The following is a 27,531-nucleotide window of genomic DNA, read 5'->3' on the forward strand; positions in this document are numbered from 1 at the left end:
ACGAGAAAACAATCTCAAAATCACTGGGATAAGTAAAAGCAAAAAAAAGTTATCCCCACTTAAGTGAAACATGTCAGATTTGAAAAAAATGGCTCTGTCAGGAACGCAAAAACTGGCTCTGTCAGGAAGGGGTTAATACCCCCACTATCCACGTCGGCGTGGAGTTGAGAATAGAAAGTGTGGGGAGCGCAGCGAGCCACCGAGCCCTGCGAGTGGATGCGGATACCTGTGAAGCCTGCGAGGGGACACGGATAGCTGTGAAGGTATCCGCGTCCGCTCGCCACGCTTCGGGCTCGGGGGCTCGCTGCGCTCGCCACACTTTCTATTCTCAACTCCACGCCGACGTGGATAGTGGGGGTATGAAAAGGTCGTAGGACGCGTACCACCACGCTTCGGGTTGGCGTTGATAGTGGGGGTGATACAGTGTAAAAAATGACATTTGGGGTGCATTTTACATGATTTGAACACATGTCACAAATGCATTAAAAACCCGGTAAAATCGCATCGCATGCCATTACATAAGGCATGCGATGGGAGCCGTGATAGTATACAAGTACCCATCCAGGTTTACCACCACCCTGTCAGAGGAATCCTAATTCCATCTATGGACTCTGTTTTGGGACTCATTGGCCACCTGGTGTTCATCTGCTGCTTTATTGGGGGACAATTTACATTGATGTCCAAATGGTAATATGCCCTATACAATTGCATGCATATGTAGTGATGTTAATAATTGAGTTAATGAATGTCCACTTATTTTAACTTTGTTTTTATTCTTATGTAATTCCATGAATTTAAATTACAGCTATTTTGAATATTAAAATATATTGTACAAGATACCGTTCTACTTTATAGTTTTTCTTCAGCCTGCGCTGGTACACCCACTTGCTTTTGTCCCTACTCCTTTGGGGCTTGACAACCTCAGTACCAGCAGCAGATAGTAGCGCACCTATGAAATATGTTGTTGTTTTTTTAAAATTAATTTAACACGGATAGGTTTCATTTAAAAAGATAGCCATACAGAAAGAATAAAAATTATGCTGGCTCTATAGATTAATGGCCGGATTCAATTAGATGCAGTAATTTTCATGGGAAAGGGCTTTAGGGGGTGATTTTGGTTCACTCCTTCTGGCAATTTCCTTCCTAGATGGACAAAACCATGTGCACTACAGGTGGGGTAGATGATACTTGTGCAGAGAGAATTAGATTTGGGTGGGGTTCTACTTCAAAGTTGCAGTGTAAAAATAAAGCAGTCAGTATTTTCCCTGCACAGAAACAAAATAACTCACCCAAACCTAATTCTCTCTGCACATTTTACATATGCCCCCCTGCAGTGCACATGGTTTTGTCAATCTAAGAAGGATATTGCCAGAAGGAGTGAACCAAAATAACCCACTTAATGCCCTGGGTTATTCAATTACAGCCATTTGTCCTTACACAGTGAATTATCCGCTAACATGTGTTAACCCATACAAGTTCCTGAAGCTATGAAAATGCATGCAGTACTCATTATCGGGGCATTTAACATGGGCTTCTGTTCAAGTCTCCTCAGGCTCAAATAGAATCTGCTTATACTGCAGGCTATGGGGGAGTATTAAATCCCATATTTCTGATGGGGGAAATAGCGGCAGGCGCCTATTCAATGCTGTATTTCATGACAGCATTTAAGCAGCAGCTCATCAGAACGGATCCGACTTTAAAAGCAGTCGGGTCCGTTTTGATGAAAATGGCTGTGGATCTTGACGGATCTCGACAATCCACGTCCGTTTTCGCAGACACGCCCCTTTTGCAGATCGTCAGGCAGATCATTGATTCCCGCCAGCCGATAAACAGGCAAGCGTACCGAAAACGGGCCAACATTCCAAAGGTTGGGACCCGGGATTGAACACCCCCCTATAATTGAAAAAAAAAAAAAAAACACCGGCTATAATCAACTGTAACTAATAATTTAAAAGTAAACTCTAGTTGTAATGTTATGTAACAGCCTCTTAGGCATCACAAACATAATGACTATAAGGGACAATTGTAGAAGGGAAATGAGTTGTGTGACCAATTGTAACCAAACAAGTTTTAATTTGGATACGTAATATAAGTTAAAATGATAGAAATGCTTATTATTGAATCATACTATATAACAGGGGTGGGGAACCTTTTTTGTGCCAAGGGCCATTTGTATGGGGAAAAAAATCCTTCGGGGGCCACATGTAAACATTTCTCTTACAAACTGTCCTGCTGCAGCCGTCCCACGCTCCGGCGGCTGCCGTTGAATAGGACTGACAGTCTCCGGCTGCTGTTGATTAAGAGGAATCTCGTGAGAACTACCGACCTCTCACGAGAATTCCCCTGTACTTGACTCACGGCAAAGCCGCCGGGCGGGTGGGAAACTCAATTTATAGGTGAAATCTAGTTTTGATGGACTTCCATAACTTAAACACAGTTTAATCTTGCCTTGTTTGTGGTGACCCATCACATTTTGAGGTAAATGTATGAAGCACAGATAAGAGAGGAGAAGTTAGCCAGTGGAGAAGCTGCCCCTGGCAACCAATCAGCATTGACGTAACAATTATAATTTGCACACTATAAAAACATACAGAGCAGCACCTACCCCACCATCAGCAAAACCAAAAACAGCCTCCCATGTACATTGCAGACACAGAGGTTGTACCCAAACAGGTAGGGCTTGTGCCTCATTAGCAGGAGTCTGCATTTTCACCTTGTGGACTGCCAACCAGAACTTCAGGATGTGAGTGTAATTAGTGTGGGTGAAAAGTAAAATAATATTCCATTCAAAGCCACTAAAACTGCCCAATGAGGATAAACTATAAATATTCTCATGTAATTCTTTATAGTCAATTCAAAGTCAGAATGTAAGTAGATTACAACTATTTTGCCAGTATTCCAATGTTATTAATAATCTCGTGATGAACAGGTAAATGGCCTAGTCTAGTGTGAATATTTAAAGAAATATGTCCATTTAATAAATCCAACGGCAATGCTGAAATTCCACTTGTACAAGGGTGTGGTATCAGAAACCCACATTGCACTGACAGCTGTGGATCAGCCAAAAATATCATCCACACATTTAAAAGAATATTTTATAACTTAAAGATTTTGGTACTATACAAGTGATGGTGCCTGTCAGCGAAATATCTTTCAGTGGCAGTGTCATTATTCTGGGCACGGCATGCATGCAACATTATTATGGGCACTGAATGCATGTGGCATTATTCGAGGTACTGAACTCACGTGGCAGTATTCTAGGTTCTAAACTCACGTGGCAGTATTTTAGGTACTGAACTCACGTGGCAGTATTCTAGGTACTGAACTCACGTGGCAGTATTCTAGGTACTGAACTCACGTGGCAGTATTCTAGGTACTGAACTCACGTGGCAGTATTCTAGGTACTGAACTCACGTGGCAGTATTCTAGGTACTGAACTCACGTGGCATTCTAGGTTCTAAACTCACGTGGCATTATTCTAGGTTCTAAACTCACGTGGCATTATTCTAGGTTCTAAACTCACGTGGCATTATTCTAGGTTCTAAACTCACATGGCATTATTCTAGGTTCTAAACTCACATGGCATTATTCTAGGTTCTAAACTCACATGGCATTATTCTAGGTTCTAAACTCACGTGGCATTATTTTAGGTTCTAAACTCACATGGCATTATTCTAGGTTCTAAACTCACGTGGCATTATTCTAGGTTCTAAACTCACGTGGCATTATTCTAGGTTCTAAACTCACATGGCATTATTCTAGGTTCTAAACTCACATGGCATTATTCTAGGTTCTAAACTCACGTGGCAGTATTTTAGGTACTGAACTCACGTGGCAGTATTCTAGGTACTGAACTCACGTGGCATTATTGTGGGTACTACAATCACTTTCAATTATTATAAGTACGGCATTTGGGGTACTGAGTTTAGAAGTAATTGTGTTTTGTTGATGCCTGACACACAAGTTCTGAGAATTATGAATCAACAGTATTGAGTTAATAGGTTGACACCATATGGTCCACAATAAGTAAATGTCAACACATGCAAAGGTTGCATGTCACGAAAAGGTTGACATGTTTTTTAAATAAAAAAATTCTACCTTTGAACTTTTTCATACTTTAACATCCATGTGCACCCGGACTCCAATTGGAGCTGGTACAGCATGCTAAGTGCACCAGTAGCAGAGAGAGGCATCTTAGCCGAAGCTAATGCAACGTGATGTGCTATGTTAATTTGGGCTCAGTATGCTGCAATCTACAAACAGAAATTATATCGACATTTTGCCTGTGTCAACCTTTTGTCCCTGTCGACCCTTTATACCAGAACCTAAATTAAAATCATGAGTGGGAACAGCCAACAGCAGTCCAAAAACAACATTAAATAGAAAATGTTTTATGTATATTATTCCAATTTGAATGCCTTGATTTTATGCAAAGAAGATGTAGACTTGCTTCATAAAGTTATAAAAAAAAAAAAATTAAGGGGTCATATACCCCTTAATTTTTTTTTTTTTTATAAGGAGAGAGAATGTAGGGAGAGAGAGAGAGAGAGAGAGAGAGAGAGAGAGAGAGAGAGAGAGAGAGAAAGTACCAACAGCTTCTGTGCACTAACAGGAACTGACTGCTTGGTACTTTATCTCTCCCTAACATGTGATTATGTATCTTTGTTGGTCCAAGGTTATTGAGAGCCAAACCGGGCAAAAATGCATGGGGATATTACACTTTATATGCCTGTCAGACAGAAATAATTTTCTTGGAAAAGAAGAAGCGTTAATCTTCGTGTCTATTAAAGAATGCATATATGTAAATAATATTGGGATGCGCTGTTGGTTTTTACATTTATATTATTCTTGTTTGCTGCTCTTTGTGTCTTCCACATCACTTGCTCGATGCTTTATCGACAATAAGATAATCCACTACCGTAGCTGGTCTACCCTCAGAGCCAGAAATTGGCTGATACAGAAGAAAAATGCAGCTGTCTCTACAGTCACGCTACTGTGAAGAGGACTATTAGCCGCTATCTTCCAGGCACAAGAATTTAAAATGCAGGGTATTAGCATGGAGTAGACCAGCAATAAGAAAAATGCTTGTGGAATATTACACTTCATCTTAGAGATATATAAAGCAATCAAAAGAACCATCATTCTCTTTTAAGTGAAAAAGTAAGAACTTGTATTAATTACAGTTTACTATGTGCCGTAGAACACAGATACTGTATACTTTGAAGGTCTTAATCCTTCAAAAGCAGTTAATTACACAAAACAGAACAAAGTAGAAAATCAGCCAGCCAAAATATAAATTTACTGTAACACTTCTTATTCATTTCCAGTGTGACTATATTCATGTTGAACTTTCACGAAGATAATTATTTCTAATATATAAGGAAATGTGTGTCTGACCTGCATGACTGACCAGTGCATTTCTCCCTTGCAGCCTTTTGAATCTAAAGACACGTGACTGATCAAACAGAGCAGCTGTGAGGAACTCCCTTACAAAAGGCAAGAAGGGAGTGTCATTTGCCTGTTGTTCTGGGAGGGGATGGTGGAGATTAAGGTCTAATGTAGGGTACACACCAGGACGACCCGCTCACGATGCATATCGTGAGCGGGTCGTCAGTGTCTCGTCCGACCCGCTCACGGTGACGCGGGGGGGCACGACCCACTCACGATGTGCACCGTGAGCGTGTCCGATCCGATGGCGACCCGCACCCGGCTGTATGGTCGTCATTGAGATCCTACCTGCAGCAGGTAGGATCTCAATAACGACGACCGACCCGCGGGACCGCGCATCGGATCGGTATCGGTCCACACCAGGACAGAAAAGGGCCCAATCAGCACACAATCTACATCCAATTGATCGGAATTGGATCTAGATTGTGGGGATCGGGCCCTAGTCGTCCTGGTGTGTACCCAGCATAAAACACTGTCTGGGGGCATTTATCTTGAGGACTGATTCTGGAAAGTTTGTCCAGTGGCTAGAGAGAAGGTCTCTGTTAGCTAGTGATAGTCTGTTTGGGAAGTCTCTGTGTGAAGCGGAGAGCCTTTGTCAATGTCTCAAATGAACATGAAGTGGATGATGCTTACTGGTCTGTGGTCATCCAAAATAAACAGTAGCACACAAGTCCAGAGTCAGTGTGCGCTTCCACTACAAAGTTTCATTTTTAGTATTATATATACAAGCACTAAGGGCAAATGTAAATAGGTCAAGCAATGTCAAAAATTAAGATTTTTTGTTGTTGTTGTTGATGATTTTGTTACTATTTGCATTTATAATGTGTGTGTGTGTGTGTGTGTGTATGTATATATATATATATATATATATATATATATATATATATATATATATATATATACACATACATACATACATACATACAAGGGGGATCCAGAGATCCGGCACTCAGGATAGGACAACAGCTGCTCACGGTGACCTTGCCATAGGTAATAGATAATTGCAGATGGGTCTATAATAGACCAGGCCGGCACTCCAGAGACTGACGCAATGAAATAATGTAGACTACACCATGTCGGCTGCGGTCAACGTTTCTGAGGTCACTTTAATACCTCTTTCGTCAGGACATACCTGACGTTATTTGAGATATCTATATCTCAAATAACGGGTCTCACAGGCGGAGGTAAGATCAACGTTTTGAAGTTTAATAACTACTTCGTCTTTGTGTGTATCCTGAAGACGTAGTAGTTATTAAACTTTGAAACGTTGATCTTACCTCCGCCTGTAAGACCTGTTATTTGATGCGAGTGCCGCCCCACAAACACGCTATATATATATTATATATATATATATATATATATATATATATATAGTTTCTTTCAGTCCGGCACTATGATTTTATATATATATATATATATATATATATATATATATAAAGTTTCTCTCAGTCCGGCACTATGATGACTAGTACAGTAGATGTGGGTTCCTCCTGGCAGTTTTGGATCTGCTCGTTAATAAATCAAACAGCGGTACTCCACGGTTTTGGAAAACTTACTTTATGTGCCCAATAGCACTTTAAAATTTGGAACACACAGTAATAATACAACATACTTGATACTTCTATAAATGAGTTGTCTCACTCCACCTTAATCATTAGAACCAAAAGCTACTGTAGAAGTTTTTGTATACATATTGTGTATGTGTGGTTAGATTGATCCAGACAATGTGACAAAGTGTGCATTGCCTCCTGTATAATGCTGATAATGTCACACCTATATATTTTTCAACGGGCCCTGCCAAAATACAAAGACGCTCTTTGTGTGAACTTGTTGAGCAAGATGTATTCATAAACATAGACTGTCTGACTAAAAAGGTGTTGTTTTTTATCTAACAATTACAGAATGTCTACAATCTACAATATACAATAAAGGGACAAATAAATAGCCAGAAAAAAAAAAATTATACTAAAACACAGAATTTGACGCAGATCTTTTAATTTGTACTTACGGAGTGCTGTAATATTCGGGTGCACATGCAGAGCTACTGACATACAAAATGTAACGCACAGCCACATTTTATACCACCATCCTACAACAGTGGGCAAGTACGCGGTCCTTAACATCAACCACACCGCTACAGGTTACTGCTCATACTTTGGTGTTGGCTCCAGCAGAAAGGACTGTATCAGTTCCCATACCCAGATTTCATAATATTTAACGTTTCATGCTTGTGTTTCCTTTGGTAGCATACTGAATTACATACCTTTATTGTTAATGTTCTTTGCTAGAGAAAAGCTGACAAATGGCAAAAAAGTATAAATAAAATAATAGTGTATGTCGCCATAATCCTTCCTATGGCTTATTTTACATTATTCATGCAATCCTAGAAACTACTATTGCTATCCATCCACTGTGATACACGGAGCGGCTCTATAACCCATAAACCCAATACTGGCAGAACCATTTGGAGCGGCTTGTCTGCTACCATTGCAGAACTATAAGTAATGTCTGATCCCCTTACTGGCTATATACAGTATATTTGAATACATGCCCATGTTCTAACCACCTGTTTGGACACACTTATGGGATATACTAAAGGTCCATACACACTGGTCAGTTTTACCCAGCATGTATGGACAGCAATGATGGGGAAAATTGCTGGGCTGAAAATTAGTTCATGCACACTGAGCAATTTTCGCCCGTTTAAGCGATTTTCCTGGGGGTGGACCACTTACCATAGCAGGATGCCATGGAAAGCTGTTCACTCTGTCGCTCATCTGCTGCTAATACATGGATGGGGTGGAGATATTGGATTGAAGTAAGGTGAGCGGAACCCTTGCAGGCCAAGATTAATCTACTCCACCAATGCAACATACTGCCTCTTCAAGCCACTGCAACTTGTGCATCTGTACAAATGCATATAGCTACACCTGGATTAAAGTATAGATAAGAAATGTATTGTTTTAGCACAGAATTTTTCTATCCAATGCTCATTGCTCTAATTATCACATAAACCAATGCGATAATGGGTGTCGCTAAAGCCGCATGCACTTCTTATTTATATTAAAATGGGGGGGGGGGTCGCAACCTTCCTGGTCAAGATCATCCATTCAGTTAAAAAAAAAATTTGAGGGATCAACTAGCCATTACTAAATCAAGCAAGGTGTCCAAATTAACTTAAATGATGCTCTTTTCCATTTACTAAGAGTATGTTTGCTATCTACAATATTGGTGGGAAAAAAACACATTTGTTGCATCACATTTTTTACTTCTTCATCATACTTTATTACTTTGCAATGATTTTCTCATAGATGCTGCATAAATTTGTTATACTTTATAAGTCTATCACTTCCCATTTAACTTAAAAATCTCCATTTCATAGGGTAGAAAGATCTCATATAAGAGAAAAAGGTACAATTTGTATTATGTTATCCTCCAGTAGCTGTGTAGCTACAGTATCTGCCAGCTGAGCATATAGTATGCAGGAAATGCCTTTACAGCCACACATCTAACTTTGGGGTGGAGGGGGGGGGGCTTACCACATGAGCTGGAACCTGCATCATTTTAGCAGCTGGAGTCCCCGGGCGTGGGTAAAACTGATTAATGAAGAGGCTTGGGAATCTGTATTCTTCAACTAGTTTTAAAGTCTCCTTAAAATCTTCATCTGTCTCCCCAGGAAAGCCACAGATGATGTCCGTAGCAATTGTAATTCCGGGCACTCTACAAGACAGATGGGAAAACCACGTTAAACTGTAACCTGGGGACTTCACATTCAACCACGTTTTCTAAAACAAATTTCCCAGAGGTAAGTGATTATTGTTATATTAACCACTCTGCTGCTGGGGAATCAGACATATCTGACTTTAACTTTGCTGGAGAGTGCAGTTTCATTACATATTATACGGTATGTTATTTCCACAATAGTTGACAGAATAAAAGTAACAATGTGCATACCTCCAAATGATCCAGATTGTTAACGGCAGAAGTTTTAGTGGCTATCCCACTAGCGAGGCGTAGTGTCCCGCATTGTGTGTGTGTGTGTGTGTGTATGTGTGTATGTGTGTGGTGGTGGTTGGGGGGGTTTACTCAGAAAATATTTGGATCTGGCAGTGTGAACAGGTACAGTATGAACCTGGAGTATTAAATAAAACACAAGAGAAAAAATGAAAACAAAGCATCCCATTGGTTCAGGGCAGCAAGTGCAGCTGCTCTCCGGAGCCAATCATCAGTTAATTGCTGCACTCTTTCACTAGTGCTTATAATTAACAGTACTGCCATGACTTATATTTAATTAATCAAAATATGAATCACTTTAATTTGGTTTCTTCTCCTCTGCCATGCAGTGGTTTATGTTAAGAGGACCTTGTAGGTGCTACGTGAACTTTTAACAATCGTAATGGTTCTATCATATTAAATACAAATGCCAAGGAAGTCTGCATTGAATATATCACATGGATCAGAAATAATCCCTTCAATAATGTGATGTACAAGTCGAACAAGGAATTTCATAAAGAGAAAGTTCTGATAAAACTCAAGAGTAATACGGGAGCAATCAAGCGGTTTCCGTATGGAAGCAAGGGGCAATCAGCTACAAGCCATTTGCTGAAATGGAAGCAGTAAAATATTGTAATTACACAAAGCAATCAGCAGCACTGACATTTTGTTAGTGGTTGGCTCCTTGTGACATGAATGTTTGTTCATTTCCATTATATACATTTTAGAACACTAAGGGTCTAGAATATAGTTCAGAGTTTAATTAATAAGTAAAATCTAGCAAGGCTTGGGATGACCCTTTTTTTTTTTTTTTTAACTGAAAAATTGACCCAACCCTCTGACTTTCTAATTCCTGCCTATAAAAATGATGGTCTACATTAGTTATACCAATCTAAAATAGGTAAGGAGAGAAAGGCAGGGCAACAGGGGAAATAAAGCACTATATGTAAATGATCAGTGTCGGAATTTACTTATGCTGCTTTAAAAACCGTTCTGCCAGGTAAAACCCCTTTCACACCGCATCTCTTAAACGGAATATTACCGTTTAAGTGCCGTTTTTTGACACAGGCAGACCCGTTTTTGGAAACTTTCCAAATACAGGATCAAAGCCAGTGCGGTCTTCAGCAAACCCCCCCCCCCCCCCCCCCAATGTGTTTAAGAACGCCCCCCGTGCCGCCGGTACCTCATGCCTTGCGGATCCCGGCTGTGCAGACTCCTGCTGCTTATAAAAAAAAACTGACTTTCGGAAAATGGCTGCCCCCATACCAAAGACATTTTTTTCAAACAGTCTTTCCTATGGGGGCAGCCATTTTCCGAAAGTCACTTTTTTTTCCTAAGCAGCAGGAGCCGACAGCCGGGATCGTAAGGCACGAGGTACCGGCGCATGGGGGTTTTCTTAAACACATTGGGGGGGGGGGGGGGGGTGTTCCCTCTGAGCCAGGTCCCCTCTGCGCTGGTCCCTCTGAGCCAGCGCAGTGCATATTTAACGAGCTGGCCGAGCATTACATATGTGCATATGTAATGAGCAGCTAATTACATACGCGCATATGTAATTATCACCTAATTACATATGCACATATGTGATTAGTGGTCGGCTCATTTCATATGCAGGCACTGGGGACCAATAGTGCTCACTGCTGCCTGGGTACCGTTGCAGACCCGTTCAGACCGCAAAAAACCTGGGTCTGAAACGTGTAGGACCCTGCTTTTTTACCGTTTTAAAATACCGGTTATTTTAAAACGGTAAATTCACTCAGGACCTTTCAGACCGCACATATTACTGTTTTGAAACGGTAAAGAAACGGCAATATACCGTTTAATTTGTGCGGTCTGAAAGGGGCATTAGGGGATCTGCAGCCCTGAGGAAAATTAGCAACCGCACACTACTTCAAGTAAGGTCAGAGGATTGGAAGTGCAGGAGTGGAGATGGTCCTGGACTCTGCAGCAGATAAATAGGACCCGGAACCTAAGGAAGAGATAGGGTGTGTGCAATTAGCAGTACTTAAGCCCTGTACACAGTATCAGTATCGCTGGCAAAATGGTGCTTTTTGAGTGTTGTGGGCGATAAACTGCTAGGAGCGCACACCCGCAGCCAGCCGTTAATGGTCGCTGGTCACAGGAACATGCTCCTTCAATTATGACTAATGTGCACCAGCCACTTCTAGCAAAACTAGAATAGAGGGTAAAAAAATTAAAACATTTAGACAGAATTGCTTGCAATTTTCAGGCAAAATCGCTGGTCGCTGATGAAAACTGTGCACTGAGAAATATGGTGGCTAAAGCCCCGTACACACGGCAGCAGCTTCCATCGGCAGAGTGTCTTGTTTTCCTCAGAGACCAAATGAATACGGGACACTCAGCAATTTGGTTGCTGACCGTTCGGGGCTTAAGGCAATTTATTGCTGAGAGATATTAAGCCAGAATTGCTGAATAACCAAATTGTGCCGTGTGTACACACCATAGGAGCTTCCAAAAGAAAGCAAAGACTTTACACCACTGGGAATACAGTGCTTCTAGGCCAGTGATGGCTAACCTTGACACTCCAGCTGTTGTTGATCTACACATCCCTGCATCAGTTTTAGCATGGACAAATATCAAAACTGTAGCATGGCATGCTGGGATGTGTAGTTCAACAACAGCTGGAGTGTCAAGGTTAGCCATCACTGTTCTAGGGTTTTCAGGTAATGAGGTCCATAGAAGCTGTTTTAGTACTACTGTACAAAAATGTCTGGGCATGCTGATCACGGACGAAATCAGCATGGTAAGAGCCAATGCTGGCAATGAAAGTGCACTGTTTTCATTAGTAGATTCACACAGGGGAAATCCCTGCTGGAGCTGTCCCAACAAGTGATTACCAGGATTGAAAGCCACCAAATAACATCAGGAAGAAGCAACTGGAACTTATATCTGTGAGTTTCTGGACATTACAATCTTGAAAAGAGCTGCAGATGTAACTACGCTCATCATTGAGGTGATCCGGATGCTTGTTTGATGCACCAAATTAACACGCACAATATCGCAGCTCAATGTGCTTCTAAGGCACAAATTAGACACAAGTGCCTGGGTACGGGATCACAACTAATGTCACAGAGGCACGCATGGCAATTGGCACGACTACATTTGTAACTGGTGGATAGGGTGTGGAGAGGAGCCACTGAAGGAAGATGAAAGAGGATGCTTCTGGAAAACCAGAAAGAAAGCCTTAAGAGGCTAGAAGACGTGTCAAGAAAATGATGATCTAGTTGGCAAAGCAGATCATGAGGAAGGTAAGATAGCTAACACTATTCCCCCACTTTCTCATATCCTCTGTGGCCTATTTAGGGATAAGACCACCAAGGTAATGGCCAGAACAAACTAGGACACCAAGACGAAAGTTCCTTAGAGCTGCTTACACACTGGGACAAAAATCAAGAGAGCTAGTCAATGTGCTCTTCTCAGGGGAGGGGGGGGGGGTTCTGACAGAGGGGGCCCAGGTTACAGTATCCCCTGCAACCCCCACCCCCCTTAATCTGGCTATGGGTAGAGTAAGGCATTACTAGTTTTGCCTATGAATGAATTCAGGTTGTATTGTAGAGATAATAAATAAGGGATCGCTGCAACATGGAAAAAAGCATGTACGATAGTGCTGACATGTCCAGCATAGACTGCATTCTCCAAGATATTCCACAGACACAGAAACATATGGGTGATGGCACTGCAGAAATTAATAGTAAGATGCATAATGTGACATTGACAAAAATGATAAAACCAGAAAAACAACATTAAGTATGACACGATTATTATTCACTAGTTATCTCAACTACTGCTATAATACTAGTGGCAACACTGAAAGTCTTTAACACAAACTGTACTGGCAGCTCAGTCTTGTTAAGTGTCTGTTCCTATGGCAACAGTTTATGGGAGCAACTTGATTCAGCAAAATGTGTATCTGTTGCACTTAATCTGGGGTAAGAAAAACATATTTTAGAATCAGAAAAATGCATTACTTCTCTTTAGAGACAAGGTTATGTTTATAACAGTAATTAGATTTGCCCAGGATTGATTATGCTCTTTTTGCACTTCTAGAATTAACTGGCTCTGCAGTAGCAAGGACATTAAATAAAAGCAAGCCAATAAATAGACTTGTAACATTTGTTAACCTGCATAAATATAATACACAAGGAGAAATTGTCCTGAGCCAGTTGTTCCCCGCACCACTGGCTTTGTCACAACGTAATGTAAACATACAAAGGTGATACGGCAGGTCAAAGTAAAAGCAGCATGTAATTAACAATATATCCACAGCAAATGCTTGGTTCTAGTCCCACAACATTTCAATCATTGGGCAAATAAGCAATTGGTCTTCATTTCTAGAAATATTATTAACATATAATGGGCAGTATTCAATTAGAGTCGGATCCATTCTGACGTGCATTTGTCAGAATGGATCCGACAAGCCCTATTCAATGAGCGGCCAAATCCAACTGATGGATTTGGCCATTCTTTTTGTCTGTCCTGCTGCTGCTGTCATCCCCTAATCACACCCACAAGGAGCAGGGCCGGGGGTCAGGCAGCCGTCCGTACACTCCCTGACAGCTGTGGGTGGGGGGAGCACAGGGTGCCCGGCGCATGAGCTGGCAGGGGTCAGGCAGCCAGGGAACAGTCTGTGCACTCTCATACAGCCGGCAAACCTGTCAGATTTGGCCGTGTTTCCGACAAAAGAAAGTGGAATCAATGGCTATTCTGCGAATCCACAAGGTTTCCGACAGGTCGGAGCATTCCAACCTTTTTGAAAAAACAGCCCTTATTGAATAGGTCAGAACACCTTCCGACCTTAATCAGTCGGAGACTGCCATCTTTCCAACAAGACGGAGGTGTCCACTGTAATTGAATATACTCCTATGAAAGATAAATAAATGACGTAACTTTGAAAACACATATTGGGAGAAAACAAGCTGGTTGCATATGTAACATACGGAACTTAATGGCTCTCTAATACCCCTTTCAGACCAATTTCAAAACCACAGATATTTGCATGTGAGCAAGCATCAACCCGAGATTTTGGTAGGTCTGAAAGCAAACAATCTGGGACTAAGTCTTGTGTCTGCGACCCTGCTCCCAAATCATGGTAACAGAGCTCAGACCTGGCAATTTGCAATTCATGATAGACCTGGCAATTTCCTGGGTCTAATGTCTAAAATGGGCCCAAATGGACCAGTAGGAAGCAAATAGTCCACAGAGTAATTTTCCTCAACCAATAATATTACTCTGATAAAGTGGTGGACGGTGAGACAGGACCTCTTATGGACGACAAACATTGTACACCTTCCCACCCTTTTCGGCAACCCTGTTGATCCTGTTTCTCTATGGATTAACTTTCTCGCTTCATTATAAGCTCCACCAAATTCTTGGAGTTTCCAGCTACCACAAATTTATCAAGGAAACCAATGTGCTAAAATTGTATTGAAGTAGGGACTATTTGTAAATGCTGGAATTGGTAGGAAAAAAAAAAAAAAAACAATACAAAAGCTGTGAGGAAGTCTTCATACAGTGAAAAATCTGGCATAGTTTAACTCACTCCACGTAGCTGTAATTACAATACACATTTCCTTTAGTAAACAGTTTTAACAAAATCCACATCCAACGAAGCAGCTAATGAAGAGGCACTAGGAGGTAAAATGGAATTCATTAACACCTTCCACAGCTCTCGCAGTCTCCTGGCATTATGTGGGAAATGACAATATATTCAGCTCCCATAGCCGCACTCATACAGTATGAATTCCTCATCACTAATAAATACATACTTGTAGAATGTGAAAGAAGCAGTGCATTAGCACTACCTGTGAGGAGAACAATAACCACAGCACCTGCGTTTAGGATTATCTTCCTCATTATTCCACCTTCATTGCTAAAATAAAATTAGATTCAACATTTTAATTAGAATGATACTTCCTGAAAAGCAAACTACCTGAATGATAAAGAAAAATATTTTAACAAGATTTGTGGCCTCTGGATAACAAACACCATTATTAGACTGCTCTCAATACTAATCTATTTGTTGATGTACATGGCTAATTTGATAAGTATTAATATTTATTCCCACTTGTCACTGCAATTAATTTACGCTTAGCTTTCTCAAATGCACTACATATTCTATTCCAGATGATCAAAATAATCTTTAGGACAAGGGGACATGGACTTCTATGGCTGTGTGGAAACCACACTCACCAGCTCTTTGTGAGAGAAGAAACCTTCCCAGACCCCACTGCTCCTACTCACACTGTGGGCATAATCCTACAAAGTGATTGACAGAGGTCAATAAAGTATACTGGAAATTCCAGAAGTACTGTAGAGTGGATTCTATGAATTGATGCACAGTATATTTGCTTCATCTTATATGTTTCACCAGGAAATTAGGACGCCTACAAAGCCTGCTACAATGTGGATTTTGCTGCTAAAATGCACATCTCTAATCGGGAGAAAATAATATATGGAAAGAATAGTAGTGGTCTGGGACAAATTGCCATCAAAGGGCAGTGATGGCAAAAAAACAGGAACACATTGCCTTAAAGATACTATGGTTAAATAATAGGGCCTACACACATGCCAATATTAAGGCATTTTCTAAGCAACTTTGCTTAGTTTGGCAAAGTCGCTTAGAAATGAAAGCGGAAGTGACGCATGCGTTCCATCATGCGACTCACTGTCTTGACTATCATTGAACATTGATGGATGGGAACTTCCGGAAGCGGAAGTGACGCATGCGTTCCAGCGGGAACCATGCGGTTCACCGGCCGCCCCACAAGTCCCAAATATCAGATTTAGACCGTACGATTCCGGCCTAATATGGCGGTTACGGGCCCGCTATGGAGGACAATAGAATTAGTATTATTATCATTATATAAATTACCCGTAAATGCTTTATAATAATAAAGCTTTCTACAGGAAATAGGAACTCCCGGGAATAGACCCGCCCTAATTATTTGGCGCCATTCAGAGTGGTATAAATATCTCACCAGTGTCAGTCTCTCTCCAGCCTTGAAAAAAGATAGCATAGCTATCAAAACGCGTTGGTGGAGAGGGGTTGTGCTGTGTACACCCCTGTATACAGGGCCGGTGCACGGTTCCCCAGCACCCTAGGCAAAATGTCAGGTAATTGCCCCCCTACAGTGATGGAGGAGCCTGGTTAAGCTATAACACAAGTGAGGTGAGGAACAACATGGGGAAATAAGTGGGGCCAGAGAGGAAGAAGGGACACAGGACCTGGAGACATGAGCGGGTGACACAGGAGATGAGGGGGGAGAGAGAGTTTGGCAATGGACACAGGTCGTGGGGGAGGGTGTTTGACACAAAACAAGGGGTGTGACTGTGGACATTTGGAGTGACACAGGACCTTGGCACAAGAGGGGGATAAAGAGGGGGAGGCTGGACACAATATCTTAGGATAATAGAAGGATGAGGAACACAGGTCATGGGGAGGGAGTGACTGTGGACATGTACACATGAGGTGGAGGAGATACTAAAGGGGGTCCTATAGCATCTCCTCCACTTCATGTGTACTTGGGTATAAGACCTGGGGACACAAGGGGGGGGGGGCACAAGACCTGTGGACATGAGGGGGGAGGGAAAGGAGGGACCCTGAGGGGGGGAGGGGGCACAGAACCTGAAGACATGAGGGGGGGGCACAGAACTTGAAGACATGAGGGGGGGGGGCAGGCTCATAGACTTCCGGCGCCCAGATCAACATTATTTCCTTTGCTTTGATCAGTGTGGGTTTGTAGGGGCTATAGTGACAGCCTGATTTTTGGGCATGGTTTTGTTCTGTTCGCTCCCATGCACGTTCACACAGGGAAACAAGGTTTTATTATAGAGCAGGCGCATTTCTGCGGATGTGCATAAGCTTAGTGCGAGAGGACACAGCAAACTGCTAGTATACCGTCCCATTAGCATGTACCAGTACGGGTGGTGGGCGTGGGGTGTTCCCATGAAAACGCTGGGCGTTCCCATGGAATTTAGGCAGTTACACGGTTGCCGGGGGCGAGCAGCTGACATCACCCTCTTCCCATACTGGGACACGCTAAGACACCAGAAAAGTGTCTTAGTTTTGCGTGCTCCTTCCAAATCACGAATGATTAGGTCCCCGCAGCCAAGGCTACGAATGGATGTTTATGCAAAACATCCATTTACAGCTGTGTGTGGAACCCGCTGAGCGAGGGAGGGGCAGGTGGCTGTGTGAGCAGCATTAAATCCACACGCAGCACTGTTAAATTCGGTAAATAAGGTCCATTGTCTCAGAACTCAGCTATGGAAGACTAGCCCAAGTTGTTCTAGACCACTTGCTGATCTACTTTACTAGAGCCCTTATTACACAAAAACATTTGGGAGAATGACTTGTTGCACACAAATTTATACTGGTGCAATATTTTTAGAATCTTTTAGTCGGATCTGACAGATCTCTGTGAACATAAAAATTATTTGAAAGCTTATATTTCCCTAATTTGCCATTAAAATTCTGAAATAGTCTTGATAAGTTATTGCTTAAAAAATAAACTGTACAATAATGAAGCTCTTGTTTTTTAAAATTAACCAACTGTGGGACCTCTCACATAAAAAGGAATTTATTTTTACATTTAACATTGAAACACCTTGCAAGTAGACTCCATTTAATTAAATATGTGAACCTAAAGTTATCTTACTTCACCAGAATTCATTAATGTGTATCTTCAGAAAATATTATGTGTTGATACAAGGTACTATAACTGACATTAGAAATAAATCTATTTTCATTCCACACACACACACACACACACACACACACACACACACACACACACACACACGTAAGTTTATATGGTCTTTTGTAGATTTAAGTAAAATAATTGGGTATTTAGATCATGGTAAATTGGGTCATATGATAAGTTAGGGGCAGTGATATGCTGGGTCACATGATAGGACTATAAAGCGTTCCTGATATAAATGTATCCCATCAATAGCTACAACTGTTATTCTTCTTAAATCTTATTTATCAAATGTTTCCCCCATCTTTTTTTGTGTGCAAATTCTGTTTTATTGAGAACTAAAGCAAAATGGACATTTTACAGCTGAAAATCATGTCACGTTACAAAGTTTAAATCACTTGAATAAAGAGATCGGAAAATTAACAACAATGTATCGATTATGAAAATAAACCAAGTTAACCCCTTCCCAACATTGCCTTTTATGGTAATTTTTTTTTTTTTCCTCCTTGCGTTCAAATAAGCGTAACTTTTTTAATTTTCCGGCTATATAGACACGAGGGCTTTTTTTTTGCGGGACAAGTTGTACTTTTTAATGGTACCATTTACTATACCGTATAATATTCTGGGGAATCAGGAAATAATTCAATGTGGGGTAAAAAGAAAAAAAAACGCAATTCCACAATTTTGCGCTGGTTACGGTTTTTTTGGAGTTCATAGTTCGTTTAAAATGATGGGTTATCTTTATTCTATGGGTCGTTACGATTCCGGTGATACCAAACTTATATAGTTTTCGTTACATTTTACCACTAAAAAAAAAAATAGAAAATGTTACGGTTTTTCGAATTTGCGTCGCGTCGCCATGTTCTGCGGCTTATAACTTTTTTATTTTTCCACCTACGGACCTGGGTGAGGGCTCATTTTTTGCGGGCTGAAGTGTACTTTTTAATTAATACCATTATGGGATATGGGCGACTTTCTGATCTCTTTTAGCTATTTTTTTTGGGGTAGGCGATGCGACCAAAAAACGTAGTTTTGGCGTTGGGGATTATTTTCCGTTTACGCCTTTAACCGTGCGGGATAACTAATGTTATATTTAAATAGATCGGACTTTTAGGAACGCGGCGATACCAAATATGTTTATTTTTTTATTTTTTATTTATTTTTATTTGGGAAATGGGGGGTGATTTGAACTTTTAATATTTTTTTATTTTTTTTTTATTTTTAAACTTTATATATTTTTTTTTTTAACTTTTACTACAAGGCCCCCTAGTGTACTTGACCACTAGGGGGCGCGATCGCCTGTACTAGGTTCAGCCATAGAGCTCTATGGCTGAACGTAGTGATTTTATGCACTTCCTATTACATCCTGCCTCAGGCAGGATATGATAGGTATGCAGACACGGCCAGCACAGGGGTCTACATTAGACCCCTGGCTACCATGGCAACCGATCGGCACCCTCCGATCTCGCTGAGGGGGGCCCCGATCGGCGCCGGAGGGGGGCGCCCCCCCTCCGATCAGCTATTTAAGCACTGCGGTCGCTTTGCCCGCGGTGCTTAAAGGGTTAAACGGCCACGATCGGCGAACTCGCCGCTCGTGGCCGTGAGAGCAGGGACCTGGCTGTAATATACAGCCATTACCTGCTCTCTTTCAAGCCAGCTCACTCCGTGAGCTGGCTTGATTCCCCCGCAACCGACATATGACGTAAATGTACTTCATATGTCGGGAAGGGGTTAAAGATTAAAAATAAAATTGCCTATGCATCAAGTTTGTGTAACATACAGTAAATAGACCTAATAAGTTTACTTTATTTTATTTGCAATAAAAAAAGGATAGCAGGGGAAAGAGAGAGTAAAGGAAAAGAAGAGGGGAAAGTAAGTAGAGGAGAGGGGTTGGGGGGGAGAGGGAATAAGGCTCTCTCCGTCACCACGGACTAAGGTGCCTCGGTGGAGGATGGTAACATATGGTGTTTGTATTCTGCTGTCTCCTTAAATTGGAGCCAGCTACACCATGTGATGGTAAATTTAGAGGAAGTTTGTTTAGAAAAAGAAGGTAAATCCTCCATTTGCATGTAAAAGTAAATTCTCTGAAACCACTTTGAGACAGGAGGTTGCACAACTGATCTCCAGAAACATGGGATGGTAGCTCTGGTGGCATTTAAGAAATGTCGTAATAGGGAGTTTTTGCATAGGGATATAGGGAGATCCATTAAGTTAAACAACCAGAATTCGGGTTTCTCTTGAATTGGTAGGCCTGTGATTTGTTTAGTGAGGAAATGCACTTGTTTCCAGAAAGCAGTTAATATGGGGCAGGACCAACAAATATGGAAAGGAGTGCCTGGTGGTCTCCAACATTGTGCCGACACACTAGGAAACATTCGGTGGACACGGTCGGGGCATCTATACCATCTCAAGATAATCTTATATTGTGTTTCAAAGACTTGTAAGGAGAAGGAACTAGCAAAAGTATATTGAAAGATGTGGGACCATTGTTCAGGAGTTATATCTCTATTTAGTTATTTATGCCAGGCCGACACAAACTGTGGGGGGGGGGGGGTTGTAAAGGAGGATTATTAAGACATTGTTTATATAGTCGTGGTAAGGATTCCGATAGACATAATGATTCAAATCTGGTTGGAGTCCACCCCTTTATGCGTGTAGGTAATTTGGTTATATAATGTGTTTTTTGTAAATTAGCCCAAAAAGAGTTAGAGGGAAGTCCATAAGTTTGTTGGAATCCATCCAGTCCAATCAGGTGATCAAATCTTAGTATCCCCTCTTTGGACCAAGACGATATTGGTAATATTGAGAGGGGGTTTGGAGGTAAATCCAAACAAGGGTGTTGGTAGTGAAGGAGTTGGGCTAAAGGATTCTGATATTTTTTTTCCATGTCTTAAGGGTATGATCGAGGGATGGATGTTTTCTGGAGCCAGGGAACAATATGGGAAGGTATGTCAGTAACTGCTTCTTGAATTATGCCCCTTTCAGACCGCACTTTAAAAATGGTATATTGCCGTTTTTTTACTGTTTTAAAACGGTAATGTGTGCGGTCTGAAAGGTGCAGGACCACTTAACCGGTTAGAAAAAAACGTTTTTTCTAACCGGTTAAAATGCAGGGTCCTACCCGTTTCAGAACCGGTATTTTAGGCTCAAAATCGGTTCTGAAACGGTATTTAGGACCCAGCCAATGAGCTGGGTCCTAAATTCAGCACAGTGAATACTTAATGAGCGCTCATTAAGTATTCACAGCACTGGAGACCCCCCCGCGCGTGTCGACGCCCCCCGCGCGCGTGTCGGCACCCCCCCCGTGTCGACTTACCCCGTGCCGGTATCTCCGTTGTGGTTCCCGGCACTGCAGCTCAGTATGCTCGGAAAGCACTTATGAAAAAAGTGTCTTTCAGAAAATGGCTGCCCCCATACGAAAGACAGTTTTTTTAAACAGGGTTTCCTATGGGGCAGCCATTTTCTGGAAGACACTTTTTTCATAAGTGCTTTCCGAGCATACTGAGCTGCAGTGCCGGGATCCACGACGGAGGTACCGGCACGGGAAGGGGGGGGGCGTCGACACACGGGGGGGTGGGGTGGGGGCGTCGACATGCGCGGGGGGCGTCGACATGCGCGGGGGGCGTCAACATGCTCTCGGTCGACACGCGCGAGGGGGGGGAGCTGCACGGAGGGGAGGGCTGAAGGCTGCACTGGCTTTGACCCTGTATTTGAAAAGTTTCCAAAAACGGGTCTGCCAGTGTCAAAAAATCGGCACTTAAACGGTAATATACCGTTTAAGTGCTGCGGTGTGAAAGGGGTTTTATCTGGCAGACCCGTTTTTGGAAACGTTTCCAAATACAGGGTCAAAGCCAGTTATGCGGTCTGAAAGCAGCATCAGTGGCCACTGTTTGGTAGTAGGGATTCTAGACATTTCTAATATTCTGGTGTAGTGAAGTGTTGCAGCTGAAGGCCTCACGTGTGCGTGTCAATGTAGAGTGGGAGAAACGGTGTCCCTTCCTTCCCCAGACAAATTTACCCACCATCGATTGCAGTGTCTTAAAAAAAGGTAGTAGGGATTGAAATTGGTAATGCCTGAAGTAGGTATAGGTATAAGGTTTTGGGGAGAGTTGTCATTTTAATGGTGTTAATCCTGCACAACTAAGTAAGAGCGTGGACAATTTATCAAGGTCAGCCTAAATATTTTGTAAGTTTCCCCCATCTTTTATTGAAAATTTACATTTTTCATGATACTTGTTTCCCAAACCTCTTAATGTTTAGTGCTGAGTAACTTTTGTTACTGTATAAAAAATAATAGTAAATATAAATATTATATACAGTACACACATCAATGCCTTATCATTCTGCTTTTAATCCACATAAAGAAATATAAGAACTGAATGAAACCAATGTGTCCTTTACATTATGTACATACAGTACATCGCTTATAGGAGCAGAATTTCATCTGGCAGAATTTTAACACAATAAATAGAAAACGTAATGTTGTAGAAAGAAAGGAAAACCTATTCTGTATATGCAGCTGAACAGGCTATTGATTTATTACATTATGAATTGGAGGACCACAGCATGTAACTACTTTGTGTTTGTTGCTTCAGATCATACATTAAATCAAGGCTGTCAAATTTTTATATGGGAAAAGACACACTGTAAAGCATGCTATAAATGAATGTGCAATAGCTTTAAGTCATAACAATGGTCATACAGTAGTGTGAAGGGAGTGCAGGGCTGGGGAAAAACCTTGCAGGGCATCTAACATCTCCTAGTTGCACACGAAGAGAAAATGGGGTTGGGATTGTTTGGTCTACAGCAAGTTGGTCGACAAGCATTAGGTCGTCATGGGTCTAGGTCGACACAAACATTAATCAGAAGGTTGACATTGGGGTTTTTCTCTTTTTTTTTTTTTACCCGAATGTCGACATGGACACAGTTTCCAGTGCACAGCTTCCCTCGTGATGCTTCGGGCGCGGTGCCTCGCTGCACTTGGCACACTATTTTATTCTCCCACCGCGACCTAGTGTGATCTAGAAAAAGTGAACTGTTGTTAGCTCTCGAGGACTTGGCTTACAGAGGGCGGACCAGAGCCTTCCGTCTCAGCATGCTGTTTGCTGAGGTGGGGACGCGCAAGCATCTCACTGGCACGTGTGTCCCAATGCTGCAAATGGGGTGCGCGAGCGTTTCACACATACACACACGTGTGTACAGTATCATTATCAGCGAACAACGCACCGAGACTGAAAGCAGGATGAATAAACCTGGCTCCATCTGTAGCTTCTGCTTCTTTCTTATAAAACACTTACTATTCCCTTATCCAGCTTAGCTGGCTTGGTGGCGTCCTGTGCCCCGGACTTAAATTTAGTGTTAGGGACGCACCAGAGATAATGTCTCATTTGTTGGCCAAAAAGTATGCCAAACCCTCAATTTTGCTAGATTGCAGCGTTTACTATACTTATTATTATAAAGTACTATAGTGTGCATCAGCATTATATTTTCTCTTTCTTTGTGGAACTACCGATCTCAGCATGATAGTACCTCTCATATTCGTAAGTCCAGAATTGCCAGCTTCTTTAGTATGTGTATTAGTCTGAACAGAATACAAACGTGTAAAAAAATAACCACTCCAATTTCATGGTTAGATGGGAAGTAAAATAGGTCCATATGTGGAAAGACGAAACACTATATTATGTGCATAGCAGGAGCAATTTTCTAGTGACTGCAACTTTTTATATTGGAAAGTGTCCAGCAGATAAGGTTATATCTCAGGCGTAATGTGCTTACACTCACACCATATGCCAATCATAACATCCACAATCAGCGCTGTACTAACAATGGAAGCGTGAGATGCTGTAACATGGTATTAGACGTAAAGCAGCTACAGACCTGCTCTGCTTTCTTCATGATGCAGTGAGAGGAGGCAGTAGGTGAAAACATGCAGCAAGATTCAGGAGTCAACCTGACGGACTACTGTACACACAGATTTGGGCTGAAAGTCAGACAGGGCTACAATAAGGCATCCTTGGCAACATTTGGTACCTTTCAGGAATTTCCCAATGAGATGTCAGATATCATTCACACTGGAGGTGCCATGATTACACAATGCTCTGCAAATTGTGTCATCGAGCACTCGCCATGCACACTTGGTAGCAGGACAGCATTATTTATTCACAGGAAGCAAGGAGCATGCGTGGTACCTGCTTTGGGAGTAACCCGGGATGGCATTCTGCTGGGATAAAATCTCCATGTATGTTCCCATATTTTCACCAAAACTGTTGATATTATTTTATTACCAATTTTTGGAAAAGAGAGCTATTTAAACCGGATTCCTTTATTACCGTATTTTTGACTCTATAAGACGCACCTGATCATAAGAAACACCTAGTTTTAGAGGAGGAAAACCGTAAAAAAAATAAAAATATTCTGAACCAAATAGTGTAATCTATGCCCCCCCCTCCCCTTGTACTTGTATGCCCGCTGCCCCCTGCCCTGGTACTTGTATGCTCGCTGCCCGCTCCCCCCCTCCCCTGGTACTTGTCAGTAGCTCACAGAAGTCTGAGCAGCAGGGATCATGCAGTGTGCTGTGGGGTCCGTTCGGCGAATGGGATATCATTGGCGGGGTCCCTGCGACAGAACTAGTAGCACTACTAGTTCCCATCTGCCGCAGAGACCTCGCCAATGATATCCCAGAATGGACCCCACAGCACACTGCATGATCCCTGCTGCCTCCCCCCCCCCCCCCCCCTCCACACACACACACTTTTTTGGGGAGAAAAAGTGCATCTTATGTTTCAAAAAATACGGTAAGATATATACAGATTTTTTCATAAAATCAAGCTGAATAAGGGTTAAATATCACTTGCTTAAATAATTTGATCATAAACAGTATATTATAGAGAGATACACATATACACCTTTTTTAAACTGTGTAGTCATTTTCCTCAAGGTGCCCATACACGGTGTGATGATCGCACCCGTTATGGGCTGCATCGCAACACATGCGTTTTGCATACGATTTGTGTGCGATGCGATCCGAGGGCAGTACAAAAAGTATGTGCAGCACATACTTTTTGTACTGTGCGATGAGATTCCCGTGGGAGCACATATCCTGGCATAGCAGGAGGAGGTTTGGAATGTTGGGCTGAGACCAGAAGTTTATGGAAGATTAACTCTGGGATATCTAGGTGATAATTGCAGTGCAGAACTTGTCACCCAAAAGTCTATTTATTTTAGGTAAATTAGTAACTTCACTTTTGAAACCGGGTGTTTACACCAGAGTTAAGGCTTTCTCTATATTCTGAAAAGGGGATCAGTATGAAATCCCCGCGGCCGAAATACCGACACCAGAATCCTGACCGCCACAATGCTGACCAGGGGGGGTCGTGGATTGCCCCCCCTTGCGGGCCCAGTGCCTCACTACACTCGGCACACTATTTTATTCTCCATCTGTGGGTGTCGTGGACACCGATAGAGGGACAAAGTGCTGACATTGCATCGGTCGTGATTCTGGCATCGGCAGTTTACGACCGCCGGGATTTGGACCGCATCCCATGAAAACAGTCCACTGCTGTTAACAGAAAAAAAAAGCAATAGCTTCCCCATGCCTGCTGAAGGAGGATTGTATTGGTACATACTCTATACCACTTAATTCTTATTCACATATCGCTGCAAGGTCAGTTCACAAAAAAAAAAAGTAAACAAATTGTATTCTTAAATGACAAAGCTTGCCCTTCCAGTCCAGTACCCTGGGATCTTGTTCACATATTTGCAGATGCATACAGGACTGTCTGTGTGGCAAAGCCTCTATGGCCATGGATAGAATTCTATTTAACTGTGCAGATAACAATAAAGAGGGCATTAGCAATCAGTCGGCAATGGTCAACATATGAAAATGTCGGCTTGCGTTTTTCACAATTTTTTCCATACTTTACTATCCACATGGACTCTGGTAAAGAGCGAAGTGAGAATGCAAGGGTGCATACTACACTAATTGGGGGTTCACAAGCTCATGTGTTGACTAATAAAAAACATGAAAAACTCCTATCGACCATTTCATGTGTCCGCCTTGTACATGGCACCTAGACACTTCCTATACGTTAATCCATACACTTCACAAGCCTCAGTCAACCTCTCTATGTGCAGAGGTGCACAAAGGAGACATACACCTCAATCTGCCTGCAGATTTGCACAATATGAAAAGCAAATGGTTTACATTCAGGTCTGATGTGTGCAGCCCCACCCACTTCCTTTTTATGTTCCAGGCAACCTGTTGCCAATAATGCTTATATTTGATACAATATATACAAACCACATAAATGCTGTCCTACACTGGATCAAAATGTATCAGGCAGGTTAGTCAGCAAAGATTAAAAACCATGGGAAATTGATGGCAGAAGATGTTCATACCATAGAGAATAATGCATAGCTCTTAAAGAAGAATATTGTTTGGTTATACTAAATTCAACTCATGCAAAAGCTCATGTCAAGCTATATGCTCGTGACTATATATGTGGATATGCCCACCGAAGGTTATTATTATTATTATTGAGGGTTTGCCTCTTTCATGCTCAATCATTTTATTAGTAATGGACTTGTGTGTGTGTGTGTTTGTGTGTCTAGGTATGAGATTTTCCAAACATAAATATTGAGGGCGGTATTCTGTAATACTGGCCACTATTTCCGCCTGCGGAAAAAGCGTCCGTCACTTATTCAATGTTGCCGTTACCAAAAGCATGAAAGGCAAATTCCGCCAAAACAGATCCGACTGTAAAACCAGCCAGGTCTGTTGTGTCGAACAGCCACGGATTGTCGCATCTGTTTTCGACAATCCGCAGCTGTTTACGCTCGACAACCGTAAAACTGAATTCCGAGTGTCAAGTTACAGTCCAAATGAGGGAAAAATGCCCGGGATTCCGATTGTCGAGACGTTGCTATAGTAGGAGTACACCCCTAAATGTATTTTACTAACCTTTTAACTTGTGCCTTGCTACATTTAATTAACCAGTCTACTCCGGACCCACAGATCATTCCTTATTAGCTACAGTACCTGTATGCTGTACCATCAAAATCTGAATTGTTTTACATATTTTGAAGGAAGTATTCTGTGTTCCGTGTAATTCTTTTATGGTGCTAATTTCCCATGAACACACTAAATATTTATATTTATGATTTAAGTCTGAGGAGAACCAATGTGTCTGGGGTTTTCCTGCATATGAATAGCTAAGAGCACACAATGAGGGATGCACAACACTGAGCAATGCCGTATTTTACCTTGTAACTCGATCAAGGTTTATTTTCTAAAAAAAATCCTGTAATAAATAAAGTTCATCCTTCTGCAGGTCAGGCCTAATATGGCTACAAGTACTTTACAGCATGTTAGTAT

General features: G+C 41.8%; 1 protein-coding gene across 2 annotated transcripts in view; it reads right to left on the reverse strand.

Moving 5' to 3' along the window:
• CDKAL1 (CDKAL1 threonylcarbamoyladenosine tRNA methylthiotransferase) overlaps window positions 1-27,531 on the reverse strand; it is a 794,854-nt gene that overhangs the window by 221,338 nt on the left and 545,985 nt on the right. For both annotated transcript variants that reach the window (XM_083187848.1, XM_083187847.1), the window contains exon 11: window positions 8,988-9,168. In XM_083187848.1, the coding sequence (XP_083043974.1) occupies window positions 8,988-9,168 (181 nt within the window). The remainder of the gene's footprint in view (window positions 1-8,987; window positions 9,169-27,531) is intronic.

This window comes from Crinia signifera, chromosome 5 (genome assembly GCF_055691185.1).
Source record: "Crinia signifera chromosome 5, ASM5569118v1, whole genome shotgun sequence".
NCBI classification, from domain to species: Eukaryota; Metazoa; Chordata; class Amphibia; order Anura; family Myobatrachidae; genus Crinia; species Crinia signifera.